This window comes from Mandrillus leucophaeus, unplaced genomic scaffold (assembly GCF_000951045.1).
Source record: "Mandrillus leucophaeus isolate KB7577 unplaced genomic scaffold, Mleu.le_1.0 Scaffold204, whole genome shotgun sequence".
NCBI classification, from domain to species: Eukaryota; Metazoa; Chordata; class Mammalia; order Primates; family Cercopithecidae; genus Mandrillus; species Mandrillus leucophaeus.
In genome coordinates, this window is record NW_012102077.1 from 402,401 (window position 1) to 430,100 (window position 27,700).

At 42.7% G+C, this 27,700-nt stretch overlaps 1 protein-coding gene across 1 annotated transcript in view; it reads right to left on the reverse strand.

Moving 5' to 3' along the window:
• Positions 1-27,700, reverse strand: part of MTMR7 (myotubularin related protein 7) — a 127,935-nt gene that overhangs the window by 43,148 nt on the left and 57,087 nt on the right. Inside the window, exons 5-7 of the mRNA XM_011979590.1 lie at positions 21,323-21,451; positions 12,796-12,930; positions 2,636-2,768 (exon numbers count right to left, since the gene is read on the reverse strand). Of these exons, the coding sequence (XP_011834980.1) occupies positions 2,636-2,768; positions 12,796-12,930; positions 21,323-21,451 (397 nt within the window). The remainder of the gene's footprint in view (positions 1-2,635; positions 2,769-12,795; positions 12,931-21,322; positions 21,452-27,700) is intronic.

Consider the following 27,700-nt stretch of genomic DNA (forward strand, 5'->3'; position numbering starts at 1 on the left):
TAATGATTAGGGGAGGGATGATGGGGGTGGGAGGAGGTGGGGGGACAGAGGGAGAGCATTAGGAAAAATAGCTAATGCCTGCTGGACTTAATACTTAGGTGATGGGTTGACAGGTGCAGCAAACCACCATGGCACACATTTACCTATGGAACAAACCTGTACATCCTGCACACGTACTCCAGAACTTAAAAATTTAAAATAAAAAAAGAAAAGAAAATACAGAGTATCTTCTTATTACTTGAGGGAAAAGCCATCACCTATATTATCAAAAGGCAAACTATTGTGAAAATCATTTCATTGAATTACAAAACTGCTTGCTATGTGACTGAAAGGCATCATTTTCTCTCCTTAGGAAGTATATATAGATCCCACAAAAATAGTTCAGTTGAAACTTACAAGTCGAAGTTAAAATTAAATCATCTCTATAGCAGACCTACACAGGATGTGAACTTGGTCCTAGATTTCAGTTTCTGATGAAATATCTTGCAGGTCTTGCTCACAGAGAGCTGTTTGAAACCAGAATGCAAACAATTTTCCTTTTCTGTTATTCAGAATCTATTCTGATTATATCCATAACAATGGTAAAAAAAAATAATTCGGAAAATAATAATCATGAATGAAATGCATCATTCATTCCTCTGCCTACCAAGTGACCAGCAGTACGAACCTTCATATCTCTCTGATGCCAAGGATAGCTGTTTGAAGGAGGGAAAGCCTTAGAAGGTGGGTCTGATTGCAACACTTCCTCATCAGCTCAGCCTCCGCAGTGGTTTATAATTTACTCGGTAAAAACAGATAGTCAAACATTGGTCAAGACCACATACAGGCATCCAGAAAGATATCCTTGCCTACTGCACTGCACGTAGCTGGAAAAGTTATGTGAAAGCACCATGTCCCCTTATGAAACAGACAGCTGCCCTCCGGAACTTGGTCAGTTTGCATGTCCTTTAGAAAACAGTAGTGAGTCAGACCACAGGCGTAAAGGCAGGAGAAATGGCTCCTAACAAGAAACCATAGAATTACCCATTTAAAAACAAAAGCCAAATGTATATGCTGTCAGCACTGGTAGGAGCAACTCTCTGTATAGAAGAATATTTATGTTCTCCAAGTCATCCTATGAAATGACTAAATAAAAACTTTAAAGCGTAATTTAATGATCCTGATAAATGATGAACAGTCTTCAGACTAAAGTCAGACTACCTTTCCTATAATAGTACCAAGCTAGTCCAGTTTTTCAACACATAAAAAACAGAGTTTTTAGCAGGAACAGCCAAACTGTGCATGATAATCTCTAAAAGTTTAAGTTGCTCAAATAATCATGCCCAGGATATGATCACTGTGACCTGAGACAATATCCAGGTATTGTCACTGTGACCTGAGAGACTGACTGCCAACTATGTACAGAAGATGGAAATGGCTCTGGGGCTGAGATGTTTTCAGATGTAGGAAGGGATTTCTGCTGAAGAGGGGCATCAAATTGTCACAGCTGGAAGACCCATAGAAAGTACTGGCCTAATCCTGTCATTTTGCAGCAGGTAATGGAGCCCCAAACAAGTTAACTGATGTGTTCAAAGTTTCATAATGACTGAGATGAACCAGAAAGTCCAGGAAACAGAATGGAAATTAGGCCTGTTTGTGACACTCAGATTTCTCCCACCCCAACGTCAGGGTGTTCTCATTAAACGAAGAACGGCATAGGTAACTGAGAGCAAACGTGGATTCCTGGAAAAAATAATTCAGCACCTCCTTTGCCCCTCTTCATTCCAGAGCCTGCATTTCCAATCAAGACAGCCCACTTCCCTGGCTCCCAGCTCCAGCTCTCCAGGGCTTTCCCCAGAAGCGCAGACACTGCATGGACAGCCAAGGCCCAAGGCCATGGTTTCTGCATCCTCTGTCTTTTCCCAGTTCACAGAGCCGGAAGTGGTAGACTACAGTGACAGATTCCTATCGGGGTCACTGCGATCACAAGGAGCAGAAGCAGCAGACTAAGCTGGTTTTGCTTGAAATGCAGAATTTCTGCTCATCAGCATATGGCTGGCTTGGCTACATGAATAACTCTTCTCTATTACATAATCCATCTCTTTAACTTCCTGTCCACACGAGTATATGAGTCTGTGGGTATGTGTCTTATAGTGTTTGCCGTACATGTCGAAGTGTGTGTGGAGGCATCAGGAGGTTACATGCATGTGTATTGTGGTGGCTGCTGTTTAGAAATGAGGGTTCCTTCGGATGGCCATTCAGCAAGGATACAGTTTTTGAACCTGATCTCCATACAAGGTTATTGCTTTAAATGTAGGATTATCTTATTCCTAAATGGCCTTGAATGTGGATCACACTAACATTATGAAGAAGAAACAAAAACATCCCTGTGCACTTCGACCTTAGATGTTAAGTACCATTGTAGAGTCCTGACTGCTAACCACCAAATGACAAAACCACCTCACAGTGATGCTTACAAAATAAGAGAAAGGTTCTTCAGTGTTTAAAAAGCCATTGTAACATGGTATTCTTCCCAAATTATCACACCTATGTGAAAAAAAACAAAAAAACATTTAAAAATCAAGACTATCTTATTCCCTTTTGGCATCAAAATACTTAACTGCAATTTAATGCTGTGCATAAGGAAATGGTTTACCTTCCAGCATTTTCTGCAGACTGTTCCTCATGACATGGATGTTCTCTATCCCGATAAACTGAAACTTGATATTGGAATAATTGTCTTCATTCTCATAGCCTTTCCCTGCAGCGCGATTTGCCATTGCATTAAGCTGCAGTGGTCAGCAAAACAGAACAGTCATCAATTACATTGATGAAACAATGAAGAAACAACCAAAACATTTCATGGATACCCAATCAAAGCATTCAGAATGATGTGCGGAAACGTAATATGCTTATTTGAATCACTGCAACCTTGCACTGAACTACATAGCTTCAGGCACTCCTGCTGAGCTTATATTCAACAGCACGAATTTGTCGGTGTTGGTCACATTTTCTTAGCTGGAAAGCAGTCTACTGATAAACCCTTCTGGAGATGTCTCTTGCAGTCCCCGTCAGAGATGCCAAACTGAATGTGGAATTCTGTGATGGAACCACGTAGTCCAATTTAATACCACATATAACCCGTAGGTTGGCAGAAGAATATCAGCAGAAACAGCTGTCAGAATAAGGCTCTATACATTGTTATATCCTCTCGTATTATATGACCAATAAACATGTTATCAAATAGGAATGGCTGCATCATTCTAATCAGCCCACAAGATCCCTCAGATGCCCAATTAAACCTTGAGCAGGAATTACTGAATAAAATGAAGAGAAGGAATGTAACCACATCTCCAGAGACATTTCCACCAGCCACCTTATTTAAATCTAGAGATCTTTTGGGCTTTTTGATCACTTTCATTATTATAATTTTGCATACGGGAAGGTGGGGTCTCCAAGTGCAAACCAGGTTAAGTCATAGTGGTCTTAGAAGAAATGTATTAAATGCAAACACTGTCCTAGCCCTGTGTGGCTAAAATCAAGAAGGGGACAAGTCCTACTTTAGCTGGGAAATACATCGGTTTCTAGAATGGGTAAACATTCTTGCTATTTTATTAAGCAGGTCATCACATCCTAGAAATCAGTACCCACTGACCATTCTCCTGCAGCCACCAAGGAGAGGAGGGCTGTGCCAGGCACAGAACCTAAGCTAGGAACTCACCACCGGAAAAAAATGTCTGCTTTTGAAAGCACAATGCACCATAGTACTTTTTAAAAAGCCAAAAGAGCTAAGTTTAAAGTTAAAGACACTTATGTTCTTTGACACAGATCTTCTAAACATCTCACAAAATTAAAAGTACCAGCACATAAAAATAGATGCCCAAGAATATTTACTGAAAAAAGCTGAAAACCCATGACTATCTCAATAGGGCAATGGCAGTATACACGAAGGTCTATCATGCCCTGGCCTGCGGGCAGTGACCAAGAAGGAGGGCACAGATCACACAGCAGACACATAGAAGCTCTGAGGCTTATGATGAGGTTATGTCATGATGAGCCCAGTGTAAGTTGAAAATGCCATTAAGTCAAAAGTGCGTGGCAAACTGGGAGCTGCGCCCGCTGCTGCTGCCCAGCGTCACAAGAGAAGTACAGTTTCTGAATGTTGCTTTTGCACCATTGTAAAAAGTCAGAAAATCATGTAGGTTGAACCATTAAGTCAGGGACCCTCTGTGCATAGACTTGGCACTGGCCCATGACAACTGAAAAGAGTAAGCTACAGAATAATATTCATACAGTCATCCATTTTTATAAAACCAACTTACAAATATGTCTTTAAGTTTTTGCATGTTAATCAAGCAGGATTAAAATGTATAGAAAACGGTAGCAATTTGTCAGCAATTACAGCAGAAAGATGGCGTGGCAGGTGACAGGGGATGCCATCAGTACTACTTTGGACGCCCCCGTAATCTTTCATTGATACCGAGAGCATATATGAAGTTTGTAATTGGAATAGTAGAAATGAAGTGTATTAGAAGTGAAAACAGCAGAGGACAAGCCGTTGCCATAGGGGCCCAGGTTGGCAGACACCTCACATTTCAATAGTAGCCCTGCTCCATGACTTGGCTCCTGTGACATCAGCTGGGGCACATCAGCCCCTCAGGACACTGGTCCCATCTACAAAAGGGCGTCATCTTTCTCCCAGGCATGCTGTGAGAATAAAGAGTCTGGCCTTAATCAAGAAAAAATATTAAAATAATGCATTTCAAAACAACTTATGTTCACACTTTAAAAAGTATAAATATTTTGTAGGGAAAACTTTTCTAAAATTACCTATAGACATTATTTTTCCAAAACTATTATAAAATATCACTGCTTTGTATAATTTTTCAAAGATGTTGGTTTATCTTTTATAACAAGCATCACAAATAGAATAGGATACTTGCAAGTATCCTTATGTGACATGAACTTTACATTTATGCTGTATCTTGACTAATTCAAGTTAAGCCTATTCACCACATACCACAGAGATACTATTTTTTAAAAATCGTAACAAAAACCAGCCAGGCACAGTGGCTCATGCCTGGAATTCCAGCATTCTGGGAGGCGGAGGTGGGCAGATCTCTTGAGCTCAGGAGTTCAAGATCAGCCTGCGCAACATGGCAAAACCCCATTTCTACAAAAAATGAAACAATTAGCCAGATGTGGTGGCACGTGACTAGTCCCAGCTACTTGGGAGGCAGAGGTGGGAGGACTGCTTGAGCCTGGGAGGTCAAGGCTGCAGTGAGCTGTGATCGTGCCACTGAACTCCAGCCTAGGTGACAGAGCAAGACCCCATGTTACTTACCATTCCCCTCCTCTACCCACAAAGACACGAGGGCTATCCCAAGCAGAGATTAAAAAAAAAAAAAAAAAAACACATAGTCTACAAAAGTTAGAATGTGGAATCGATTTTTTAAAAACAAAAATTAAAATATTATTATTTAAATCTATAATTAAGACCCCATGTACACATTATGAAATAGCTGATTATCTCTGATCTGGGAGAATTGATTGGTAGTCTTCCTTAAAAGCAAAGGAGCAACACAAATAACCTCCTGAACATCAATGTGCACTTCTCAGAATGAACAGAAGGTGGCAATATTTCATCTACCATCTAAAGTGTAATTTCTTAGGATTTCCACCTCTTTCACAGGACCTATCATGATAATGCAGCAAAAGCTGGACCCTTAAAGCAGGAGATATGGTTTTACAATTAATAAAAATTCAGTAAGTTATCCTGGACATTTTATACGTATGTGTGTGCGGTAAGATATAGCATCCCTTACATAAACAAATCGCTATTACTACAGTAAATACGGCCCTCTGTCCCTTTGACTGAGAACTCCATTTCACAACTAAAGAAAAACTATTTATTTCAGGTCCTAAAAGTTCTCAAGTAGATAGAGCAATAAAGGAATCCACTTCAGTTTCAATGTATGTTTAAGAAACACAACGGACAGGTGAAAAGTAGGACTGGAAAAGTACCCTGTTTCCTAACACAAGGTTCTTTTGCTGTTTGATAATATCAGTGTCTTTGGGTGCAGAGAAGTTAATAAATGAAGCAAAGTCAACACTCTGTGGACACCTACTAAGGCCAGGCGTTAAGTGGAATCAAAAGAAGCTGTTCCTGCGGCCTTCAGCTTAGAACTGGCAATGGAAGGGAAAGCACATGGCACCCAGTGGTCACAGATGACTTCCACCAGGACTGGGCAAGAGCTGAGCAAAAGGTAGACACAGTGACAGCGACAGGAGTTGGAATCTAAGGCAACTGTCTGGCCTGGGGATCAGGGGTAACGTTTTGTGACAGAGAGAAAGCTAGAGCTGGACTTGAACATAATCCGGAAGGATGGAGAGAGAGGGGAGGGCATTCTAGATGACCAGTGAGCTAACCACTCCAAGTGAAGACGAAGGTTCCTGTGTGGCAGCTACAGCAAGAGGGAAGGCTAGAAAGCACTGAGGGTCCACTACAACAGGCTCAGCAAGGAACTGAGGCTTCGCCTGTGGCAGCGGAGAGCAACTCCAGGAGTTTGAACAAGTCTAACTGAAAAACTGGAGGCTGATTTAGTGTCCACAACAGAGAAGATGCACAGGAATAAGGAGCGAGCAGAGAGGGGTGGGCGCTGAAAACCTCGGCGCTGAAAGAAAGGAGGGATGGAGAATGCAGGCTCCACGAGAGGCCCTGAGCCTCTCATTTATGGCCATATCCCTATCCTTCAAACCGGCACAGAACAGGCACTCAAGGAAGATTTACTGACGCTGAGCAACTGCATAAATGACCGGATAACAGAATGAGGTCAGGAGAGAGCAGGCCAAGACTGAAGAAACAGCATCAGATTCTCACCCTAACCCTGAATCAATCAAACATAGGAAAACTCAGTCTGTTTCATCGTGTTATCAGCCTGGTCACTGCCTTAGTCCTGGAGTCTGCCATTTCCACAGCTACATTTTAAGCCTGAATAATGACACTGCCTAAGCTGACATGGTTGGGAAATGACCATAAAAGCTGATTTTGGCAGGAGGGGGACTTCGTCTTGCCCTAACACAGGTTGTCAAATGATGGCCTTTCTCTCTCCCTCCTATATAACTGGTTAAAGGAAGAAACTTCACTTGTGGTGCAAATACAAACTTGTGAGTTGATTTTATTCCTTGCAACTATTCTCTACAACTGTGCTAGTCAAAATCCTCCTTTCTACCCGCTAAGGACCTCTTGGGCAGATTTAATAGCATCAGGCGTATATTCAGATGGAAAATCTCTATCCAGCCTAACTTAGAATTCCAGTCCCGTGTATGATGCAAAATTAGCTCCTCCCCGCCACCGCCTTACAGGCTGTTTGCACTGGTGAGGGGTTTGCTCCGGCCCTCCCTCCCTCTCGTCTTTCTTGTAGGCCCTATCTGTGTACTGGGAGGATGGGTGCAGAGAAGGGATAAGAGAAGACGTAAATTTCTCTTTGGAAAGCTAGGCAGGGTTGCAGTTGTCTTCATCGGCTGACGTGAGTTGGTCACCACTTCCCTGTCTGGCATAGTGTCCAAGTGCTGGATCTCCCCAGGTATAGATGCAGGTTTTTGGAGGTGGGAAGTACACATCTCACTGACATGGGAGACCCACCTTGGCTTGATCCTATTCCAATCCGCTCAACTTCCCTCACCAGCATACCCACCCCAAGTCACCCAGAGCTGAAGACGCCTGGCGGCTGAGCCCTTTTAAGAATGTTGAAGCAAGATGGCTCATGCTCAACTTCCTTCCTCAGGGTCCACTTGACCCACAGGAAACTTCTCCACCCTTGCCCTGCCAAAAGAAGGGAGCACAGACTGCTCCACGGCCACTGGACACTGCCCTCGCCTCAGTTCTCTTCACTCTGGTTGCTGCCATGACGGCCATCAGCAAGTGTGAGACCCCAGATTCCCCTCTCTCAGGCACCCTCATCTCTACCACTGACCCCTCCCAGGACTCAGCAAGTAGGAACCACCTACTCACTAATTCCAGAGAAAAAGAAAAACATCCCACGTGGCATCCTGTTACACAACTACAAACTCACTGACCTGGTGAAATCAGGGGGCAGAACCACAGCGCAGTCTCTGGAGAAGAAGCAAGGACAAAAGGCTGGGCGTCACGGAGGCAAGTGCCTTCTCTTCATGCCTCAGCACCCCCTCCGCTGGCCCTGGCTTCGTCAGAGGAGCTGTTGGGGCTTTCTCTGGCCTCATCAGGTGTGTGCTCAGAGGTGGTAAGCCCCACAGAGCCTCCACGTGGTAATGAGGCTCTGCTGGAGAATTTTCGTAAGCAGAAAAAACACCTTGGGTCAAACGGAGTAAGCGTGGGCTCTGGAGTTAGATAAGCCTGGATGTGAATCTGGGTTCTGCCCTGAACTGTGAGACCCTGGGCAAATTACTGAACCTCTTTAAGTTCTAGCCCTTATCTATGAAAAGAAACAAAACAAAACAAAACCCTCACAACTTGCCAGGATTCTTGAAAGAACTAAATGAGAAAGTGTCTTGGCCGGGCGCCGTGGCTCACGCCTGTAATCCTAGCACTTTGGGAGGCCCAGACGGGTGGATCACCTGAGGTCAGGAGTTTCAGACCAGCCTGACCAACATGGTGAAACCCCGTCTCTACTAAAATTACAAAAAAATCAGTCGGGCATGGTGGCAGGTGCCTGTAATCTCAGCTACTAGGGAGGCTGAGGCAGGAGAATTGCTTGAACCTGTGAGGTGGAGGTTGCAGTGATCCAAGATCATGCCACTACACTCCAGCCTGGGCGAAAGTAAAACTGTCTCAAAAAAAAAAAAAGAAAGAAAGAAAGAGAAAAAAAAGAAAGTGCCTGGCATTTTTACAAGCTCAGCAAAGTCCCAGAACAAATTAATCATAAAGTAATGAACAAGGATGCAATAAAATGAGTTAGCCCTCTTTTGAAAATTCAACGAATACTGCATCAACACTTTCATATGTTCTTAAAGCACCAGACCCTAGCAGTAATATGTGCCCTGCAGAGCATCCTTTTTTTTTGAATTGCCATTCAATACATGCTTGAAGACTTCACTGACTTTGTCTCCCAATTTTTTCTCTTTCTTTCAAGACAGGGTCTCACTCTGTACCCCAAGCTGGAGTGCAGTGGCACAATCACAGGTCAGTACAGACTCCCACTCCTGGGCTTAAGCAATCCTCCCACCTCAGCCTCCCAAGCAGCTGGGACTACAGGCCCATGCCACCACATCCAGCTATTCTTTTTCTGTTTTTTGTAGAGATGGGGATCTCGCTATGTTGCCCAGGCTGGTGTCTCCCCAAATCCTAATGTCAACAAGCAGTTCAGAGGCTTTCATCTGAACAGGCAGCTCTGGAAGTTCCCATGTGGGGCTAGCCTTGCTCAAAGGCCAAGAACGATCCAGGTCACCTCCTAATCCTTTTTCTTTTTAACGGAACCTGTGAGCAAACCTGGAAGTGCCTGCTTGCCATGGTCCACACCTTCTAGAGCAAACTCAGTCTCCTGGCTACCAAGGAGGCCTAACACACTCTGGAACAAAAATCAACAAACACAATCTTTAAAAGAATAAAAGCTCTAAGCAAACAGTTTAAAACTCACGTGAAGTATGCGTGCATGGATAAACATGAGAAGAGGGCATGGCTTGTACGAAACCCCACTTTTCTTTAATGGATCAGTGTCAAACTCATCGCGGAGAGTAAACACACTTAGCACTAAATATATCCTTCGAATCAAATCCTTTGGATTAATTTACTTTAAATCTGGAATATGCCTGGCTCTACAGCTGCCACGTTTCCTAGAAGGTTTACACAACACAGTACATATCTGGATCACTGCTCCTAAAATTAGTAGGTGAATCTGTCTGGCTTTATTTAAATCCGAAAAAAAAAACAGGATAAGAAACGGGCTTCCCAATCTCTCCTCAGTAGAGCCCCTGTCTTTTCTCTTCTTTTTCTTATCTTGTCTTCAGTATATCTAAGCGGCTAATCATTAAATCATCTGTAACTATCAGGAGATTCCAAACGCCCCACCTTGCTTAAACAAAGGGTACAAAGAACAGGTGGGAAGGCAGTCACATTAGAAGGAAGGGTTTCAACACAATGAGCCAGAGAGAAAGGCACAAATTGAAAGAGAACAGTAAAAGCCACAGATTTTCTGGTATGTTTCAGTGAAAATCTTCCAGCAAAGGAGCTTTTTTTTTCCCCCAGTTTGAAACTTTTATCTGTGTGTCGCGCTCTAAGAATCTAAAAGGAAAGGATCCTTTACTTATAATCTAGTAGAATGTGAGTGTGATCTAGCTGTGGTGTCAGTTTCATCACTCATCTCCGTGAAGGATTCGCTCATCTGGCACCCGTGAGCAGGAACTCCATCCTCACTACTCCACACACATCTCTCCCGCTGTGTGCTTTGCTCCGAAGAAGACAGGATGGTTCTGAGGTGAGGGGAGGAGTAGGGCACTGATCTCATTCTAGGAAAACATCACATTCTATTATCCTGGACACAAATCATAACACTTGGTGACATGAGGTTCAGAGAATCCGTGAAAATCACCAGGGCCTGAGTACCCACACAAACGACAGGATTCAGTTCTCATGATTTCTCGTATCACCAATGAGTGCACACCGTGTCTATAATTACCTCTTCCCAATGGTGTACACTTTTAAATGATGTGAGCTGCTGGTTCTATTTTACCCTTCCTGTTGTAACGTTTAGTTCCTATGTTCTTTTTTAAATACCTTCACTGACGTGTAATACCATTCACCCATTTAAAGCATATGACTCAATGGTGTTTGTTATAGCCATAGAGTTGTGCAACCATCACCACGATCTCATTTTTAGAACATTTCCATCACCCCAAAGAGAAATCCACTACCCACCATTTCTCTCCCTTCTCACAGCCCTAGGCAACCATCAGTTTACTTTCAATAGCTCTGAATTTGCCTGTTTAAAGCATTTCATGAATCCTTTGTGACTGACTTCTTCCTCTTAGTATAACACTTTCAAAGTTCATCCATGTTGCAGTATATATCCATAGTCCATTCCTTTTTATAGCTGAATAATATTCCATTGAATGGACATACCATATTTTATAAATCTATTCTCCATTGATGAACATTTGGTTATTTACATTTTAGGCTATCACTAATAATGAAGAAGTATTCACATACAAGTTTTTATGTGGACATAAGTTTTCATTTCTCTTGGTTATATACCTAGGAAGGAGATGCTGATTCATATAGTAACTCTATGTTTAACTAAATTTAAGGTCCTTATGCTCTTTTACCTTTTTTTATTGAAAAAAAATTTCAAACTCTAACTTAGGAAGTGAAAAGTTTCTTAAAATGAACTACTCACCCCACAGGAAAAACCACTGTAAACAGTGTGGTATACACTCTCCCAATTTTTTTTTTTTTTTTGAGATGGAGTTTCGCTCTTGTTGCCCAAGCTGGAGTGCAATGGCACGATCTCAGCTCATCATAACCTCTGCCTCCCGGGTTCGCGCAATTCTCCTGCCTCAGGCTCCCCAGTAGCTAGGATTACAGGCATGCACCACCACACCCAGCTAATTTTTGTATTTTTAGTAGAGACGAGGTTTCACCATGTTGGTCAGGCTGGTCTCAAACTCCTGACCTTAGGTGATCCAACTGCCTTGGCCTCCCAAAGTGCTGGGATTACAGGTGTGAGCCACCGCGCCCAGCCCCAATTTTTTTTAATGGGATTACATTAAATATAATTTCCCTATCCCCTCTTGCTTAACAGGACATCCTGGACTCCTCCGCTTACCATACAAGGAGAAAAAACTGGACGTTCATCTTTCTCCTCAGTCACAGGTCCAGGCACATTTTCATTACTGGCTAGAAAAGTGCAATGCCAAACAAGCTGACTAAGGGGTGTTTCATTCTGTCATCTCCCTCTGTGCACTGTAGTCAATGCACTTGTAGGTGATTTTGTGTCCATCCCTCTGGGGACTTCACTTGTTGATGAGTTTTAGAAGACCTGGGTCTAAGGAGAAAAACTAGAAATTTTACTGGACTTAACACTGATTCTCCTTTAAAAAAAAAAAAAAAAGGCTGAATAGGAGGTAAGTGTAAGATCAACATGGGTCACCCCTTTATGTCTAGATCTATTATTTCCTAGTGGTTTTCTTAAATTAGAAAATCAATATATTAATACATATGTAATTGTAAAATAATAATTTTCTAACAATCAACAAGTAGAAAGCCTTCTACCTCCCCAAATCCTACTCCCTTCTCCGTGGAATTTTACAAGTTCAGAGTTTACCTTTCAGATCTTTTTCTACACCCATCTTTTTACACACCTGGAACTTTTTATGAAAAAAATACATTTTTTAATTTACCTTTCTTTTATAAATCTTTCCAAGTCATACGTCTAGATTACTACAAGTTGAATTTGAAAAATAATAGGTGAGTACTTTGCAACAATTGAACTGCTGGGCTCCAGACTGAATTGTATTGTCAGAGCAGAAAGGGTTGTTTTAGAAAGAAACCAAGTACTAATACGGTATACTTAGGAGCACAATCTCCAAAATGAAGCCACATTCATTTGGGTGCCCCTGTGTGCCCAGCACAACGCTAGGGGCAGGAGAAATATAAAATGGACTTGCATGGTCAGAGGCTTCAGGAGCACTAGACCTCCAGGCAGCAGCCAGCAGGGTGCCCAGACACTGACTATGCCCAGAGGAACCGCTCCTTTGCACAAGAGATGGCAGTCAGCTAGCCTTTGCCCGTCTCCAGTTTCACAACTCAGGTGCAAAGACATGCATCGCAATGGTGACACTTACTTTAGGCCGGGTGTCAACGACATAAACGAAGTCACTTCCTGGATTGGCTTTCCTAATGGCCTGGAGCATCTGCTCGTCCTCTAGGCACCGAGCACTGAAGCCGGACAGGGGCTGGCTGCTCCGGCAGATGGAGGCCTAGGGGGAGAGGTCACAGCAACACAGCACCATCAGGTAACTGTACCCATGAGAGACGCTCTATGTGTGTCTCCAGAACAAAGAGCCCTTGGCTCACTGATAGTCCACCTCGGCTTATGGAAATGTGATACAGCTTTCTGGAAATCAAGCGTTGTTTATTTTTAATTCAAGTCAAAGAAACCACTAATGGGCAAACAATACAAAGGGCCTCTCTGTGCAAAATATTAGGAATGTGTAGAGATGTTTAGATAGGATCTAAGTTATGACATTCAAAACCATTTAAATAACCTACTTTCCTTTTCACTGGTATTGTTTCATTTTCCTGCTGAAAGAAGAAATACAAAATAAATAACCATTCTCCTCAAATGTACAGGATACTATTAATGGCGAGATTAGTAGAATAAAAATTATTTTTTAATGCTTTCCAACCTTTTATTTTTTTTGTTTTATTAGCCCATCTAGAAACATCACAAACACCAAAAACCAATTCTACTTCTAAACAGGAAACTTTCACAGTGACGAGAGCCCAGGTTGCTTCTAGGTTTGATACCGAAGGACAGCAGGCACATACCTATACTGACTCAAGTCTATTTAGAATGAGGGGGTTTTTTTTGGAATCAATCTGCATTCTCTGCCGCAAGTCCCCTACCCTGCAGTTCTGAAGAGTATATTGCACTGTCAGATGCTATCTAGAAGAGCAGAAACATTTCCCTGAGTTATGAACGGGTGTACAAATCTGACCTTGCAGCTATAAACCTTAGGCTTTTGTAGCAAAGTACTTTTACGGATCTAGGTGTTTTTTGTTTTTTGTTTTTTTTTTTTGAGACGGAGTCTTGCACTGTCACCCAGGCTGGAGGGCAGTGGCTTGATCTCGGCTCACTGCAAGCTCCGCCTCCCGGGTTCATGCCATTCTCCTGCCTCCGCCTCCCGAGTAGCTGGGACTACAGGCGCCCGCCACCATGCCCGGCTAATTTTTTTTATTTTTAGTAGAGACGGGGTTTCACCGTGTTAGCCAGGATGGTCTCGATCTTCTAACTTTGTGATCCGCCCACCTCGGCCTCCCAAGGTGCTGGGATTACAGGCGTGAGCCACCGCACCCGGCCAAATCTAGGTTTTAACATTTAAATTAAACACAAAACACCCAATAAAATGCATGAATGACTCAAAGCATCTACACTGAGACTGTAAGTCCACAGTGTGAAAGAATGCAGGCAGTGACAGAACCCCTCCACGCAGGATAATGCGGAGCGAAAAGTTTCACTGCAAACAGTCCTGTCACGTCACAGCCTGTTCATGGTGCTTGCACTGCAGGGTTCCATCCATGAAGGGGCACCCCAACTCTTAGTCCAACCATAGCTTAATTGTCTTTAAAGCCCAACCCAGGACAACTTAACATGGGTTTGGATCTCTCCAAAGGGCTTGGGTGCTCCTTGTTGGAAAAGGTGGGGACATTTCTCACTAGCTCTGAAGCTGGAGAACCACAGAATGGCTGGTTCTCCAACACAGAATTACAGGGCCAGTGTCTGAGGGCGCCAGCACCATTCTGCAGAGACGGACAATCACTCAGCGGGTTAAAGGAAGCCTGAGGCCTACAGCCAGGTTCAGAATTCAGGGGGACAAGGTGTGGGAGTGGGAAGCAAAGTAAAGGAGCAGCAGAGTCACTCCAGGGTGGCTCACTCGTGACTGGTGGGGAGGAGAAAAAGATGAGAGGGTGTGAGCACAGCAGATAGAACAGCAAGCAACAGCGAGGCCAGGAGCAAGGGGAAGTGAAGGTGGGGATCAAGAGGGACTTGGCGAGCAAAAGGCAAGCTATGTCCAAGGACCAGAAAGCAAGTGACACACATGGCTTTCACGGGGGTCCTGTTTGCTTTGATCTTTAAGGGGTCAGGGTCTGCCACCTGCTCAGAGGGAATTCTGCCTGGAAAGAGAATAATTCTGAGTTGGCTTTAGATGATACTTTATCCAGGTTAAAGAAATATTAGTTGGCCCAGTGTGGTGGCTCACGCCTGTAATCCCAGCACTTTGGGAGGCCGAGGCAGGCGAAGAACTTGAGGGCAGGAGTTTGAGACCAGCCTGGCCAACATGGTGAAACCCTGTTGCTACTAAAAATACAAACATTAGCTGGGCGTAGTGGTGCACACACGCAATCTCAGCTACCCAAGAGGCTGAGGCAGGGGAATCGCTTGAACCCGAGAGGTGGAGTTTGTAGTGCGCCGAGATCGCACCACTGCACTCCAGCCTGGGCGACAGTGAAACTGCATCTCAAAAATTAAAATAAAAAAAATTAAAAAGAGAGGAAGAGGCTGGGCGCGGTGGCTCAAGCCTGTAATCCCAGCACTTTGGGAGGCCGAGACGGGCGGATCACGAGGTCAGGAGATCGAGACCATCCTGGCTAACACAGTGAAACCCCATCTCTACTAAAAAATACAAAAAACTAGCCGGGCGAGGTGGCAGGCGCCTGTAGTCCCAGTTACTCAGGAGGCTGAGGCAGGGGAATCGCTTGAACCCGAGAGGTGGAGTTTGCAGTGCACCGAGATCACACCACTGTACTCCAGCCTGGGCGACAGTGAAACTTCATCTCAAAAATTAAAATAAAAAAAATAAAAAAGAAAGAAAGAAAGAAAAGAAATATTAGTTAAGGACAGCTGCCACCAGACAATCTTAGATTCCATAAGAAGGGTTAGATGGGGATGGGGACATATTTAAATGGTGAGAATCTGAGAACGCACACACCAAAACTCACTAAAGTAGTGAGACACCAATTATGAAATGAAGCAATTTAGGGACAACAACTATTTCAAATTATCTTCTGGTTTAGAACAGCTACTTTTAAATGAGGAACTATATTGGAACTGTTATACTATGGAATGTGGTTGATTAATTAAAACACACATATTAAACAGACTACATTTTTGGTATTTTGTAGTTAGATTTTCTTAATAAAGATATGCTCTAAATGGAATTTTTCATTGACTCAGTCATTGCTAACATGTGGTTTTCAATTTTGTGCAAAACGGTAAGCAGTCTCAATGCTTTTGTGCACCTATACACACCCTAGACAGATTATCCAACGAGTATTACTACTGCTCAGCAGCATTTCTTACTGATGTTGGAGCCCAGATTAAAAACTCTTCAGATGTAAACCGTAAAGGATAGCACTCATTTACAATGCTACTAATGATTAAAATATTCAACATTTTTGATGGCTTACTACTGCTCTTGAGTGTTTATATGATAGGCACTATTATAAGAACTTTGCATATTTTTATTTAATTAGCCTAATTATCATATACAATAAGACCTATTATTTGCTCCACTTTACACATGAAGTTACCACGGCATGGAAAGGTTAAGTAACATACTCAAGGTCACGCAGTTAATAAATAGGGAAGCCAAGATTTAAATCCAGAGTATTTCCTGATTCTGAATTCTTAACGAAGTAATATAAGCCCTGATGGGGGGAAATAGGTCAGGCAGCACAATACAACATTAAGATACAGCATAAAGCCGGGCGCGGTGGCTCATGCCTGTAATCCCATCACTTCTGGAGGCCGAGACAGGTCAATCACCGGAGGTCAGCAGTTCGAGACGAGCCTGGCCAACATGGTGAAACCCAACTCCACTGAAAATACAAAAATTGGCCAGACATGGTGGTGCACACCTGTAATCCCAGCTGCTTGGGAGGCTGAGGCAGGAGAATCGCTTGAACCTGGGAGGTCGAGGCTGCAGTGAGCTGAGATCACGCCACTGCACTCCAGCCTGGATGACAGAGCGAGACTCCATCTCAAAACATAAAGATGCAGCACGAAGACCTGGCTTTCAGTCCCAGTTGTGCTCTCACTCACTGTATGATCTTGGGTAATTTATGTGTCTTCTCTGATCCTCAGTTTTCTCATCTATAAAATGGGTCAAACATTAAAACTACAGGGTGTGATAAGGGGCATAACACTGTAAAACTCCTGGCACTGTGCCTAACACATAGGAAGTTTCAATAAGCGTTCAGTATAAAAAGAGACCAAGAAGGTCTGTATTTTTCCTAAGGAAAGTTGCCTCACTGGAAGTCTTCTAGAGTTTTGTTTCCTAGAAATGCGTACTGTAAATTTGGGAGACCATGCTACGTACCATGTTAAAGCAAAACTTGAAAAAAAAATCGTAACATAATAAAGAACAAAGGATATGGCAATTCTAAGAACTATCATAGAAAGATACACAGAATTCTGAACACACATGACTAAGCATCTCTAACCATGATCTGTAAAGCTGTTAATAACCGGACATTCAAAGGGAGCCCACATGGCTCTACATAACCCGTGCGGTAAGGCCTAAAATGAGTATTATGGGTTGCTTCGACATCTGGTAAAACTGAGAGGGTCTCAAATGGCTTCACTGCAAGTTCCCTGCCACGCTCTGCTCCTGCAGATAAGGTTCTCGAGTGAAACAATTCTTATCCAGCAGACCAGGTGCAGCTCCTGCCCATCCCTCGGTAGCAGGTTTCAGTTCCCCGCCAGCCATGGAATGATGCACCCAAGCTAATTGCATCCTCTGCAGGAACCAAGGGTGACCCCATGCTCCTGATACTACCCAGCCTGCCTCTCACAGCCCCTGGCTGTCACTCTGCTCCTCAGTGCAACCTCATGTGCCCCTTCATGGACTGTGGTGTCCTCCTCCCCTTGGCAGTGAGTATATGTGACCAGTAAAATTGCTGTTCATCTCATCTGCCCAGTGTCAAGTGCTGTGTCTGGCTGTCCCTATAACCTAGAGCAGGAATCCCTCCCTCACCACAGGGGTGAAAGAACGTGATCATATCCATTAAAAATAATGGCAAAACCTGCAATTACTTTTGCACCAACCTAACACTATGTATGGTAACAGCTGATACTAAGGGAAAGATGGACCCTCAGCAGGGGCCTTTATATCAAACAGAACTTCAGGTTCATAAAATCACGTAAACTTCAAGCTTCTCCTAATCTAGTCAATTCCCAGTGCCCAACATTAGGCACGTCATCTCACCACCACAATCAGAAGCGTCCCTTTGGTAACATACGCGGGAAACAGTATCTTCACTATAAAATGTAGCATCCTTATTCACAAGCATAAATTCTTTCGGGGTAGGAATACATACTCGTCAGCCTAAAATGTCTCAAATAACCAAAGAGAAGAAAGAAAGATCAGCGAATGTGTGGAATGTGTACCTGTTCACTGTTCCTGGGAGACTACCTGTTTTCTATTCGGCCATCCCTGAGCAATGGCAGCACAGACAACTACTCTGGTGTTTCAGTGTCTTCCATGAAGTGCAGAAATCCACACCTTTGGTAATAAAACTTCCCTTTAGGAAAAGCCCTAGTCAAGTCAGAAACATTTATATAAGTAACCTTGATATTAAAATGTAAACATTGTTACAAAACACAAATTTGATCATTATTCTACCTGCAAAATAGATTTCAGTTCACGGGGTAGGAGAGTGGGTGGGCAAGTGTGTGCTCACTCAGGACTTCCCTGGGGTAACCCGATCACGCAGCACTGCTTCGAAACACGTCTCTGTTCTGTACCTTGGAAGAAGAGCTACAGCTTCAAGTCGTTTCTGCTTTAAAATCTTAAATATGGGAAATGAATACCCATAAGCTCTAACTATGCTGTGTGAGTTCATTTTCAGGCCTGGAGGTTCAGTAAAGAATAGCACTTGGGGGTGAAGGCATGGAGCTATGTGAGTCTGAGGTCACCGGGGAAGAAGCCGCCTCTGAGGTCTAATTGCTAAAAACTCTGTCCTTTCCCAGACAATACACGTTTAATCCTGATGCTACTCACACTGACAAAAAGCAAAAGGTCCCTTGTCTCAAGAATATAAAAAGGGAGGTGCTACGCACACTGTGCTCACTTTTTAAATATTCTACAGACAACAATAAAACACCTCTGAAACAACAATAAAAGATCCTTTCTCCCTCTCCTGGATTCGTCTTCTCTCTTACTTCTGTAATCAATGCATGCTACAAAAAAAAAAGTGCATGTTACTAGTATCCTAATTTCAAGTGCAACATCATGAAATTTCATATCTCTATTTATTCTATCTTAAAAAAAAAAAGAGCCAGGCGCAGTGGCTCACGCCTGTAATCCCAGGACTTTGGGAGGCCAAGGCAGGTAGATCACTTGAGCACAGGAGCTTGAGATCAGCCTGGGCAACATGGCTTTCCTTGTCTCTACAAAAAAATGCAAAAAAAGTTATCTGGGCAGGGGGGCACACACATGGTCCCAGTGACTCGGGAGCCTGAGATGGGAAGATCACTTGAGCCTGGGGAGGTCAAGACTGCAGTGAGCCAAGACTGTGCCACGGCACTCCAGCCTGGGAGACAGAGTGAGACCTTGTCTCAAAAAATAAAATCAAATAAAATATAAAAAAGCCAGCCCAGGCAACACAGCAAGACCCTGTCTCTACAAAAAATTATCTTCTCCACAAAAACATTTTTTTAAACTTAGCAGGTGTGGTGGTGTGTACCTACAGTTCCAACTGCTTGTGGGGATGAGACACGAGGAGCGCTTGAGCTCTCAAGAGTTTGCTATGATCGTGCCACTGCACTCCAGCCTGGGTGACAGTGAGACCTTGCCTCAAAAAAAAAAAAAAAAAATCACATCTTCCTTTGCCTCTAACCAGTGCTCCAGCTCTGTGCAGGCTGAAATATATTTGGAGTTAATAAAATACTTTAAACCCTAATTCAGGGCTAGAAAAAGAAGAAGAGCAATGAATGTAACTAAAAATAAGATAATTTTTATCCTACCAATTCACAGAACTTTCGCCACTAAATGAATATTTTCCTTCAAAGTAGCCAACAGAGAAGGCTATGTGCTCACTCTGATGAAGCTGGCATGGCTCAAGATATTTTTGGAAGCCTGTAGAATCTGACTGAGACCCTGCTCTACCCCCTGACTGTAGGTGCAGGCGCGTGGATACACACTCACATGCTCCCCTCTCTTTGTTTACAGCCTCACTCGGCTTTGAATCCAGAACAGTATTATCTAGCTTAAAAACTGAAGTTTCTCTCTCACCTGGCCAGAGCCAAATAACATTTTGTTTTTTAAAACCACCTTTTTTAAAGGTAGTTTTTTGCTACCTTTTAAAAGTGGGTGGCAAAGAGCATTCTTGCTCGTCCAAATCTGTTTTCCTATCCTCCGCAGTAATGGAACTCTGAGTTTTAGCTGTTTTAATGGCCACCCAAAACGCTGTACTTTCATACCTGTCCTGTGCAGTTCTGACGAAAGGGAGGTGTCATGTGGCAGTTTCTGGAAGCCTTCCTCAAAAAGCTGGGCACACACCATTAGCCCTCCTGCCACTTGCAATGTGTGGGTGGTGACTGTACTGAAGCAACCTCTTGCACCAGGCAGGCCATGGCCAAATCCAGGGGATGGCAGAGTAGAAAGGTAGAAGGAGCTTGAGTACCTGAAGGCTAAGTGGGGTGGGGCCAGGCTACCAGGCCAGGACTGCCCACCCTGGGAATTTTATGCAAGAGAAAAAACTTCTATCCTATTAGAGCCACTGTTACTTAGAGTCCCTATTACAGACAAACCCAATTCTGGCTTTTATAAATAATATTTAAAAAGTAAAACCCATGCTCTCTATAATCAAAGATTTCTTATACTGAGATACTCAAAAGAACACAGGTAAAAACAGGTAATAAGGCCATGCACAGTGGTTCACGCCTGTAATCCCAGCACTTTGTGAGGCTGAGGCAGGCCAGGTCACCTGTGGTTGGGAGTTCGAGAACAGCCTGGCCAACATGGTGAAACCCCTTCTTTACTAAAAATATTTTAAAAACCCACAAAAATTAGCTGGGCATGTTGGCAAGTGCCTGTAATCCCAGCTACTCAGGAGGCTGAGGCAGGAGAATTGCTTGAACCTGGGAGGCAGAGGTTGCAGGGAACTGAGACTGCACTACTGCACTCCAGCCTGGGCAACAGAGTGAGACTCTGCCTCAGAAAAAAAAAAAAAAAAGAGAGAGAAAAAGAATGGGCAATGGACTTCAGGGGCTTTTCTAAAATAGGCCTGCCACAGATCTCCAGAACTGAATTATAAGCAATGAGCCTCCCAAGGTGCCCACTTAGAAGAGGACAGTATTGACTCGGATGATTAGCTTTAGGGATTTTCTGAGTCTATTGAGTCATTTTCTGAATCTATTGAGTCATTTTCTGAATCATTACATTACTGTCAAATAAACATGGGAGGGCTATATGAGATAAGGACTTAGCATAGTTGTATCATGTCATACCACGCACAGGAATATCCACATACCTTCTGAAGAATTCAAACACACACACACGCACAGCCGAAGGCAGCTAGAGAATGCCTGCTTATGATCAAACAAGAAAAGCAAAGCGTCAAACAAAAACATGCCTCGAGACTTACGTGGTTATCTTTATAATAGTAAGAAAGGACAGGAAATCGCCGTCTGCTCCGGAATTTGGAACTCCCCACTATGATGTGTGCCGTGGCCGATTTGGGAACGTACAGTTCAGTAGGATAAGAGTCACAAACCTGTCACCAGAAAATACAAAGGGACTTTTAGGCCATCTAGTAATGCCCTGCGAACTGCCCCCAGAAATTCCACTTCACCACGCTCATAGGTACATCCTTAAGTTCCCTTAACCATGTTACAGAGAAGGTTATTTCGAGGAAAGTCAAAGCCACTTTAGAGGAATGAAGTGCTGCTGATTCCACGTAATCATTCTGAAGGAATGCAAGATACCCTTAGTGTTCTGTCCCCGTGCACTGTCCCCTCTTGCCAAGGGCTCTTTGTGCAAGACCAGTGACAATGAAGCCTTCTTTTCATCAACAAGAGACAAATTGCGATTCTGCATCCTGGCTGAGAAAACCTGAGCTGCCAGGATTTGGTTGAAAGAATGACCCCGGGAGACAGTTTTCCTAAAACACAAGCACACTGGTTAAGCCAGCAGGTTACCTCTGTGGCTCTGACATGCCCAGTGTGCATTCCTGGCCCTGACACACCACGCAAGCTGATGCCTCCCCCAGACACTCCTGCCCCCGACCTTCCCAAATCCCATCTGTTCTTCAAGGACCAATCCAAGTTCCACCTCCTTCGGGAAGCTTCTTCCTTGACCTTTCAGTCCATGCAGATTTCCTAATGTGCCGCACGTTACCACGCAATGTAGCAGCTGGATTTTTGTTTCTTATGTGTTGATTTGATAAGTGGTAAGAATAGATGTACTCTTTCTACGCAACCCTGAGATTGATTACCACAGTGGAATGGTGCCTTGGAAGGATCCTGCAATTCAGAACCAGAAATCAGCAGTTTAGAACCTGGCTCTGATTGAGCAACTTCATGACCCTGGGGAAGCCAAACTACACGATGCACTGTGGTCTGCTAATCTCTAGAAGTGATACTGCAGCAACAATATCTCATGGGGTTGACAGATGGATCAAATCCCGTAACACCAATGGCAAAGCACTTTATAAACCACTAAATCCAAAACAAATGTTAGTGGTAGCAACAGTGATAGCAGTTGAGCCTACTGTTGCTCAACACATTTTGCTTTCACATCAGTCCATCCATCTTTTCGCAATGTGAAGATCACCCACATGGCAGTTTCCTGGGATATGTCAAGCACCTCTTTACTTCCTGGGTGTCAAACATCTTCCTAGGCATATCAAGGGAGTCCTCAAGTAGGTATAACAACAGGGATGTACCAGTCCATTTTCATACTATTATAAAGAAATACCTGAGACTGGGTAATTTATATTGTTTAATGGACTCACAGTTCCACATGGCTGGGAGGCCTCACGAGCATGGCAAAAGGTGAAGGAGGAGCAGAGGCACGTCTTACATAGTGGCAGGCAAGAAAGCGTGTGCAGGGGAACTGCCCTTTGTAAAGCCATTAGATCTCGTGAGACTTACTCACTATCATGAGAACAGCATGGGAAAGACCGGTCCCCATGATGCAATTACCTCCTACCGGGTCCCTCCCATGACACGTCGGGATTATGGGAGCTACCATTCAAGATGAGATTTGGGTGGGGACACAGCAACCCATATCAAGGGGAAATACTTTAGCTGCAGGTCCTGTGTCCATCTCCACCCACCTTTATCACTCTGGAAGATGGGGTTGTAGGGATTGAAAACCCACAGCTGAAATCCAAGCCTCTTATAAAGTCTTCTGCGATGATGCCTCCCTTGCTGGCCTCCACTGTCTTTGTTACCAGAATGGGGAACAACATAGAGCAGGAAATAAAAGGGCCACAGAAGAGATGTTCACAGGCCCAAAGTGTAATTTCAGGGTTCTACCAGACATTTTAGGAAAGAAGATTACCAAAGAGTTTAACATGGGCTGTGGCACTGACACTCTGAAGGAAAATCTGCCAAGAACAGAAGGCTCAACCAACTTGGACTCAGAGAGCTTTAGCTGGGAGTACTGCCATAAAACACTGCACTCCCTCCCCCATGCCAATCTGGTGTCTGAACCTCCATGAAGTCAGCCAGCTAGAACACTATGACATGGACCACACCTGTTTGTCTGAGGTTCCAGAGACATGTAGTCATTGCACCAGACCAACAACATTTTCCTAAAACAACAGTTTTTAAAAGGAAATAAGTAGGTTTTCAGTAAGTTGGAAATTACCTACATTCTTCCTTGTAACAACACTAAGGAATTGCAAAGTTTCATGATTAAATAAGAGTAAGCAACATGCAAGATTTGTCAACATGCTTATTTCACACAGCCTCTTTGAAGAGCAAGAGGTAAGCTGGGAACTTAGGAGCTCCTGCCAGGCCCTTTTATGGCCTTCTAAGGCTAAATAAACACCTAGGTTCACTGGCATCATGGCCCTGTGTGCACCATAGTTGGAATGAGACCAAATAGAGAAAATCAACACCCAGAGTCCACTCTCCTTGGCCCCAATTCATGGCCCTCTTGATTCACAAAGGAGCAAGGAAGACCACCTCCTGACCTCTAAGAGCACCAGAGCTCTCACTCTACAGGGTAGAGATATGTAGACTTTGATGGCTTGGCATGTGCCAGGACCAAGAGCTCAACAACCTGCACCCAGTCACCAGTGGCCAGGCTTGCATCAGGTGTGGAGGCCTCCCCTCTAAGGACACAATACCAGTTATTAGGATTTCTGCCTTCCCCGGAGCACTGGGTTTAGCGGAAAAAGTTCCATGGGTCAGAGCTTAAGTTATAAGGCATTCTGACGCACACTTGCTTGGAAAACTCTAAGAAGCTAAAATGCCTTTGGGAAGAGCAGATTCAGGATGTCAGTTAACACATGAAGATACAACCTCTTACCAAGCTAGAAGCATGGATATTTGTCCTGATTTCATCAAAGTAGACAGCACTCTCAAGTGGAAATTAACATAACAATCCTACTTTGAAAATATAAAACACCACTGAAAGGAATTAAATACACAAGTAAATGGTAAGATACCTTGTGTTCATGCACTGGAAGACTTAAGATTGTGAAGATGTCCATCCTATGCAAAGCAACCTACAGACACAAGGCAATCCTTCTCAAAATCTCAACGGCATTTTTTGCAGAAGTAGAAAAATTCATCCTAAAATTCATGTGGATTCTCCAGGGACCCCAAATAGCAAAAAACAATTTTGAAAAAGAACAAAGTTAGAGGACTTACACTTCATAACTTCAAAATATAGTACAAAGCCATATCTATTTTGCAGCAATCAAACACTGTGGTACTGGAATAAAGACAGACTAATAGGCCAATGGAATAGAGAATCCAGCAGTAAACCTTCATGTGTATGTTCAAATGTTCCTCAACATGGGTGCCAAGACTACTCAATGGGGAAAGGTTAGTCTCTTCAACAAATGGTACTGGGAAAACTGGATATCCACACGCAAAAATGAAATAAAATAAAGATGGGTCATATCTTGTACTACATAAAAAAATTAACTCAAAATGGACTAAAGACCTAAACTTAAGACCCAAAAGTATTAAACTCCTAGAAAAGAACATAAGGGACAAGCTTTATGATACTGGAGTTGGCAGTGATTTCTTATGTATGACAGCAAAAGCAGAGGAAACAAAATACTAGACAAATGGAACTATATCAAACTTAAATACTTTTATACATCAAAGGACACAATCAAAAGTGAAAAAGCAACCTATAGAATGGGAGAAACTATTAGTAAATTGCTTATCTTAGGGAAATCAAAATCAAAACCACAACAAGATATTAACTCACAGTTGTTAGGATGGCCACTATTAAAAAATGAAAGAATGAAAACATAGTAACACAAGTATTGGTGAGCATGCAGATAAAATGAAACCCTAGTGCACTGCGGGTGGGGATGTAAAATTATGCAGCCACTATGGAAAACAGTACGGAGGCTCTTCAGAAATTGAAAAATACAATTCCTACATGATCCAGCAATCCCACTTCTGGATGTATGTCCAAAAGACTTGAAAGCAGAATCTCAAGGAAATATTTGCACAACCATGTTCACAGAGCATTATTCAGAGCCAAGAGGTGGAAGCAACCCAAATGTCCATCAAATGATGAATGGATAAGCAAAATGTGGTATGTCAATACAATGAAACACTCTTCAGCCCTAAAAAGGAAGGAAATCCTATTACGTGCATTAACACAGATGAACCTTGAGGATATTAAGTGACATAAGCCTGTCACAAAGAGAAAATACTGTATGACTCCACTTATAGAGGAATCTAAAGTAGTCAAATTCATAGAAACAAGAAGTAGAATGATGGTTGCCAGGGGCTGTGGGAGGTGGGAATGGGGAGTTGTTTAATGGGTACAGAGTTTCAGTTCTGGAGATGAAAAGTTCCAGAGATCTATAGTACAACAATGTCAATATACTTACCACTCCTAAACTATACCTTAAAAATGACTAAGATGGCAAACTTTATGTTATGCATTTTTTAATCACAATGGAAAAAGTAAAACAATCTTAGCATTGACTGCTGTCATTTTTGCAACAAGCTCACAGAGTTGTAGTCAAAATTCTGACAATAAATAATGCACACAATGATGCAACATATGTCACTAATTTTCAAACACCTCAGTATGCCTCTCAAGATTTTGTCTGGTTTGGAAAATGACCTGACAAAATTCGGAGAGAATATGAGAAGTTCAGAGGAATGGAAAATGTTTTTCTCCTGAATTTTCTTCACATGGACTCTGCCATAGTTAATGAAAGTGGATTAGTAAGTTAATCATTTTACCATTTTTTAAAATGAATAAGCAAACCGATTTTCTTTGTGCTCCATTAAATTAATTGACCCTCCTGGAGTGCCCACATCCCTTGGTACTGTCCTGGCAAGAGGAATCTTTTGGTAATTCTTCCATTTATTCGACAAGCTTTTACTGAGTACTTACTATATGCCAGGCATTACTCTTAGTTGCAAGGGCAGAAATGAATAAGAGTTTTTGGCCTTGAAGATTTCACACGCCCAGGACAGCTGATCTTTGTTAACCTGGATAGAATCTTCCAGTATCATTGCAGGCTACTAGCCATCTAAGATGCAATCCAAAAGTTTCACGCAGACCTCCAAGGACCAATCACTCGACTGAGAGCTTTGGGGTAAGAGTTGTCAGAAACTGAAAGATATCTACGCAGACAATCTTCTTAAACATTTCAGTGCTAAAATTTATTTCAAGGAATTTATGATGAACAGGGAGGAGGAGGAGGTTATGAACAGGATAAAATGACGTATATGTGAACAAAACAAAATAATGCACGATACATAAAATACAGCTGTGGATAACTGAAATAAATGAGCTTTAATAAAATCACTGGTTTGGGTTGTATTTTATATTTTATTCCAAGATAGTTAGATTAAAACTTTAACCTAGCAATGAATACCAATTACTTTATTTAAATAAAGACCATTTCACAAGGGTTAGGTATAAAAAGAAATCTGAGCTTAGAGACTTAGACTACCATAAGAAAGTGTCTGATAAATAGCGATGGTAGTAAGATGATACAGATAATAATAATAATTAGCCTGCCCAAGGCCACACTTAAAGAAAACAGTAGAATTAGTTCTAGAATCTAAGTTTTGTATTCTGCATCTGCTGCGATTTCCACCGTGGGCAATGGTTTCTTTTCCACCAAATGACACTTCTTGACCCACCAACCTCAAAGGATTTGTGAGAAGAAATAAGATAACTTATAAAATAAGGGAGGAAAAAGTAAACATTTTCTCAGCCATGAGGTCAAAAGCAAAAGGAATGGATTTGGATATCTCTCTCTCCATGGATTATCGGTCAAAAATTTTCTGAAATAAGACAACTTTTATTCTCTTGCTAAGTTAGTGACAAATCAGGGTACATCATCTTCCCCCCATTTCAGTGATATTTGCAAAATCAGAAAATCTCCCAGGTTTTTACCTTTTCTGCTTCAAAACAGTTTGTTCCTTGTTAGTTTTGTTTTGCTGTGTGTTGCTTCCGAAAAGAAAAGCTGAGTAACTCATGTTTTGCAGTCTGTGCAATGTAGGACTTCAGTGACTGAACATGAGTCATGTTTATGCCCTAATTCTACAAGGAAATCTCATCAAAAATAGGAAGAACCTGTATTTCCAAGGAGACGTTATTCCACAAGATGTGGTTCAGCCTCATTTTCTTCCTTGCCCAAGGATGTGTCATATTAACAAAAAGGGTATCCAATTTTCTTTACTCAACTTGGATTTTCCTTTCTTTCATTTCAAGGCTAAAAATTCACTGCAAAAGTTAGCTTTAGTATGCGAACAAATTAGTCTGATTACATAAGCCCGATACTTTATAATGATTAACG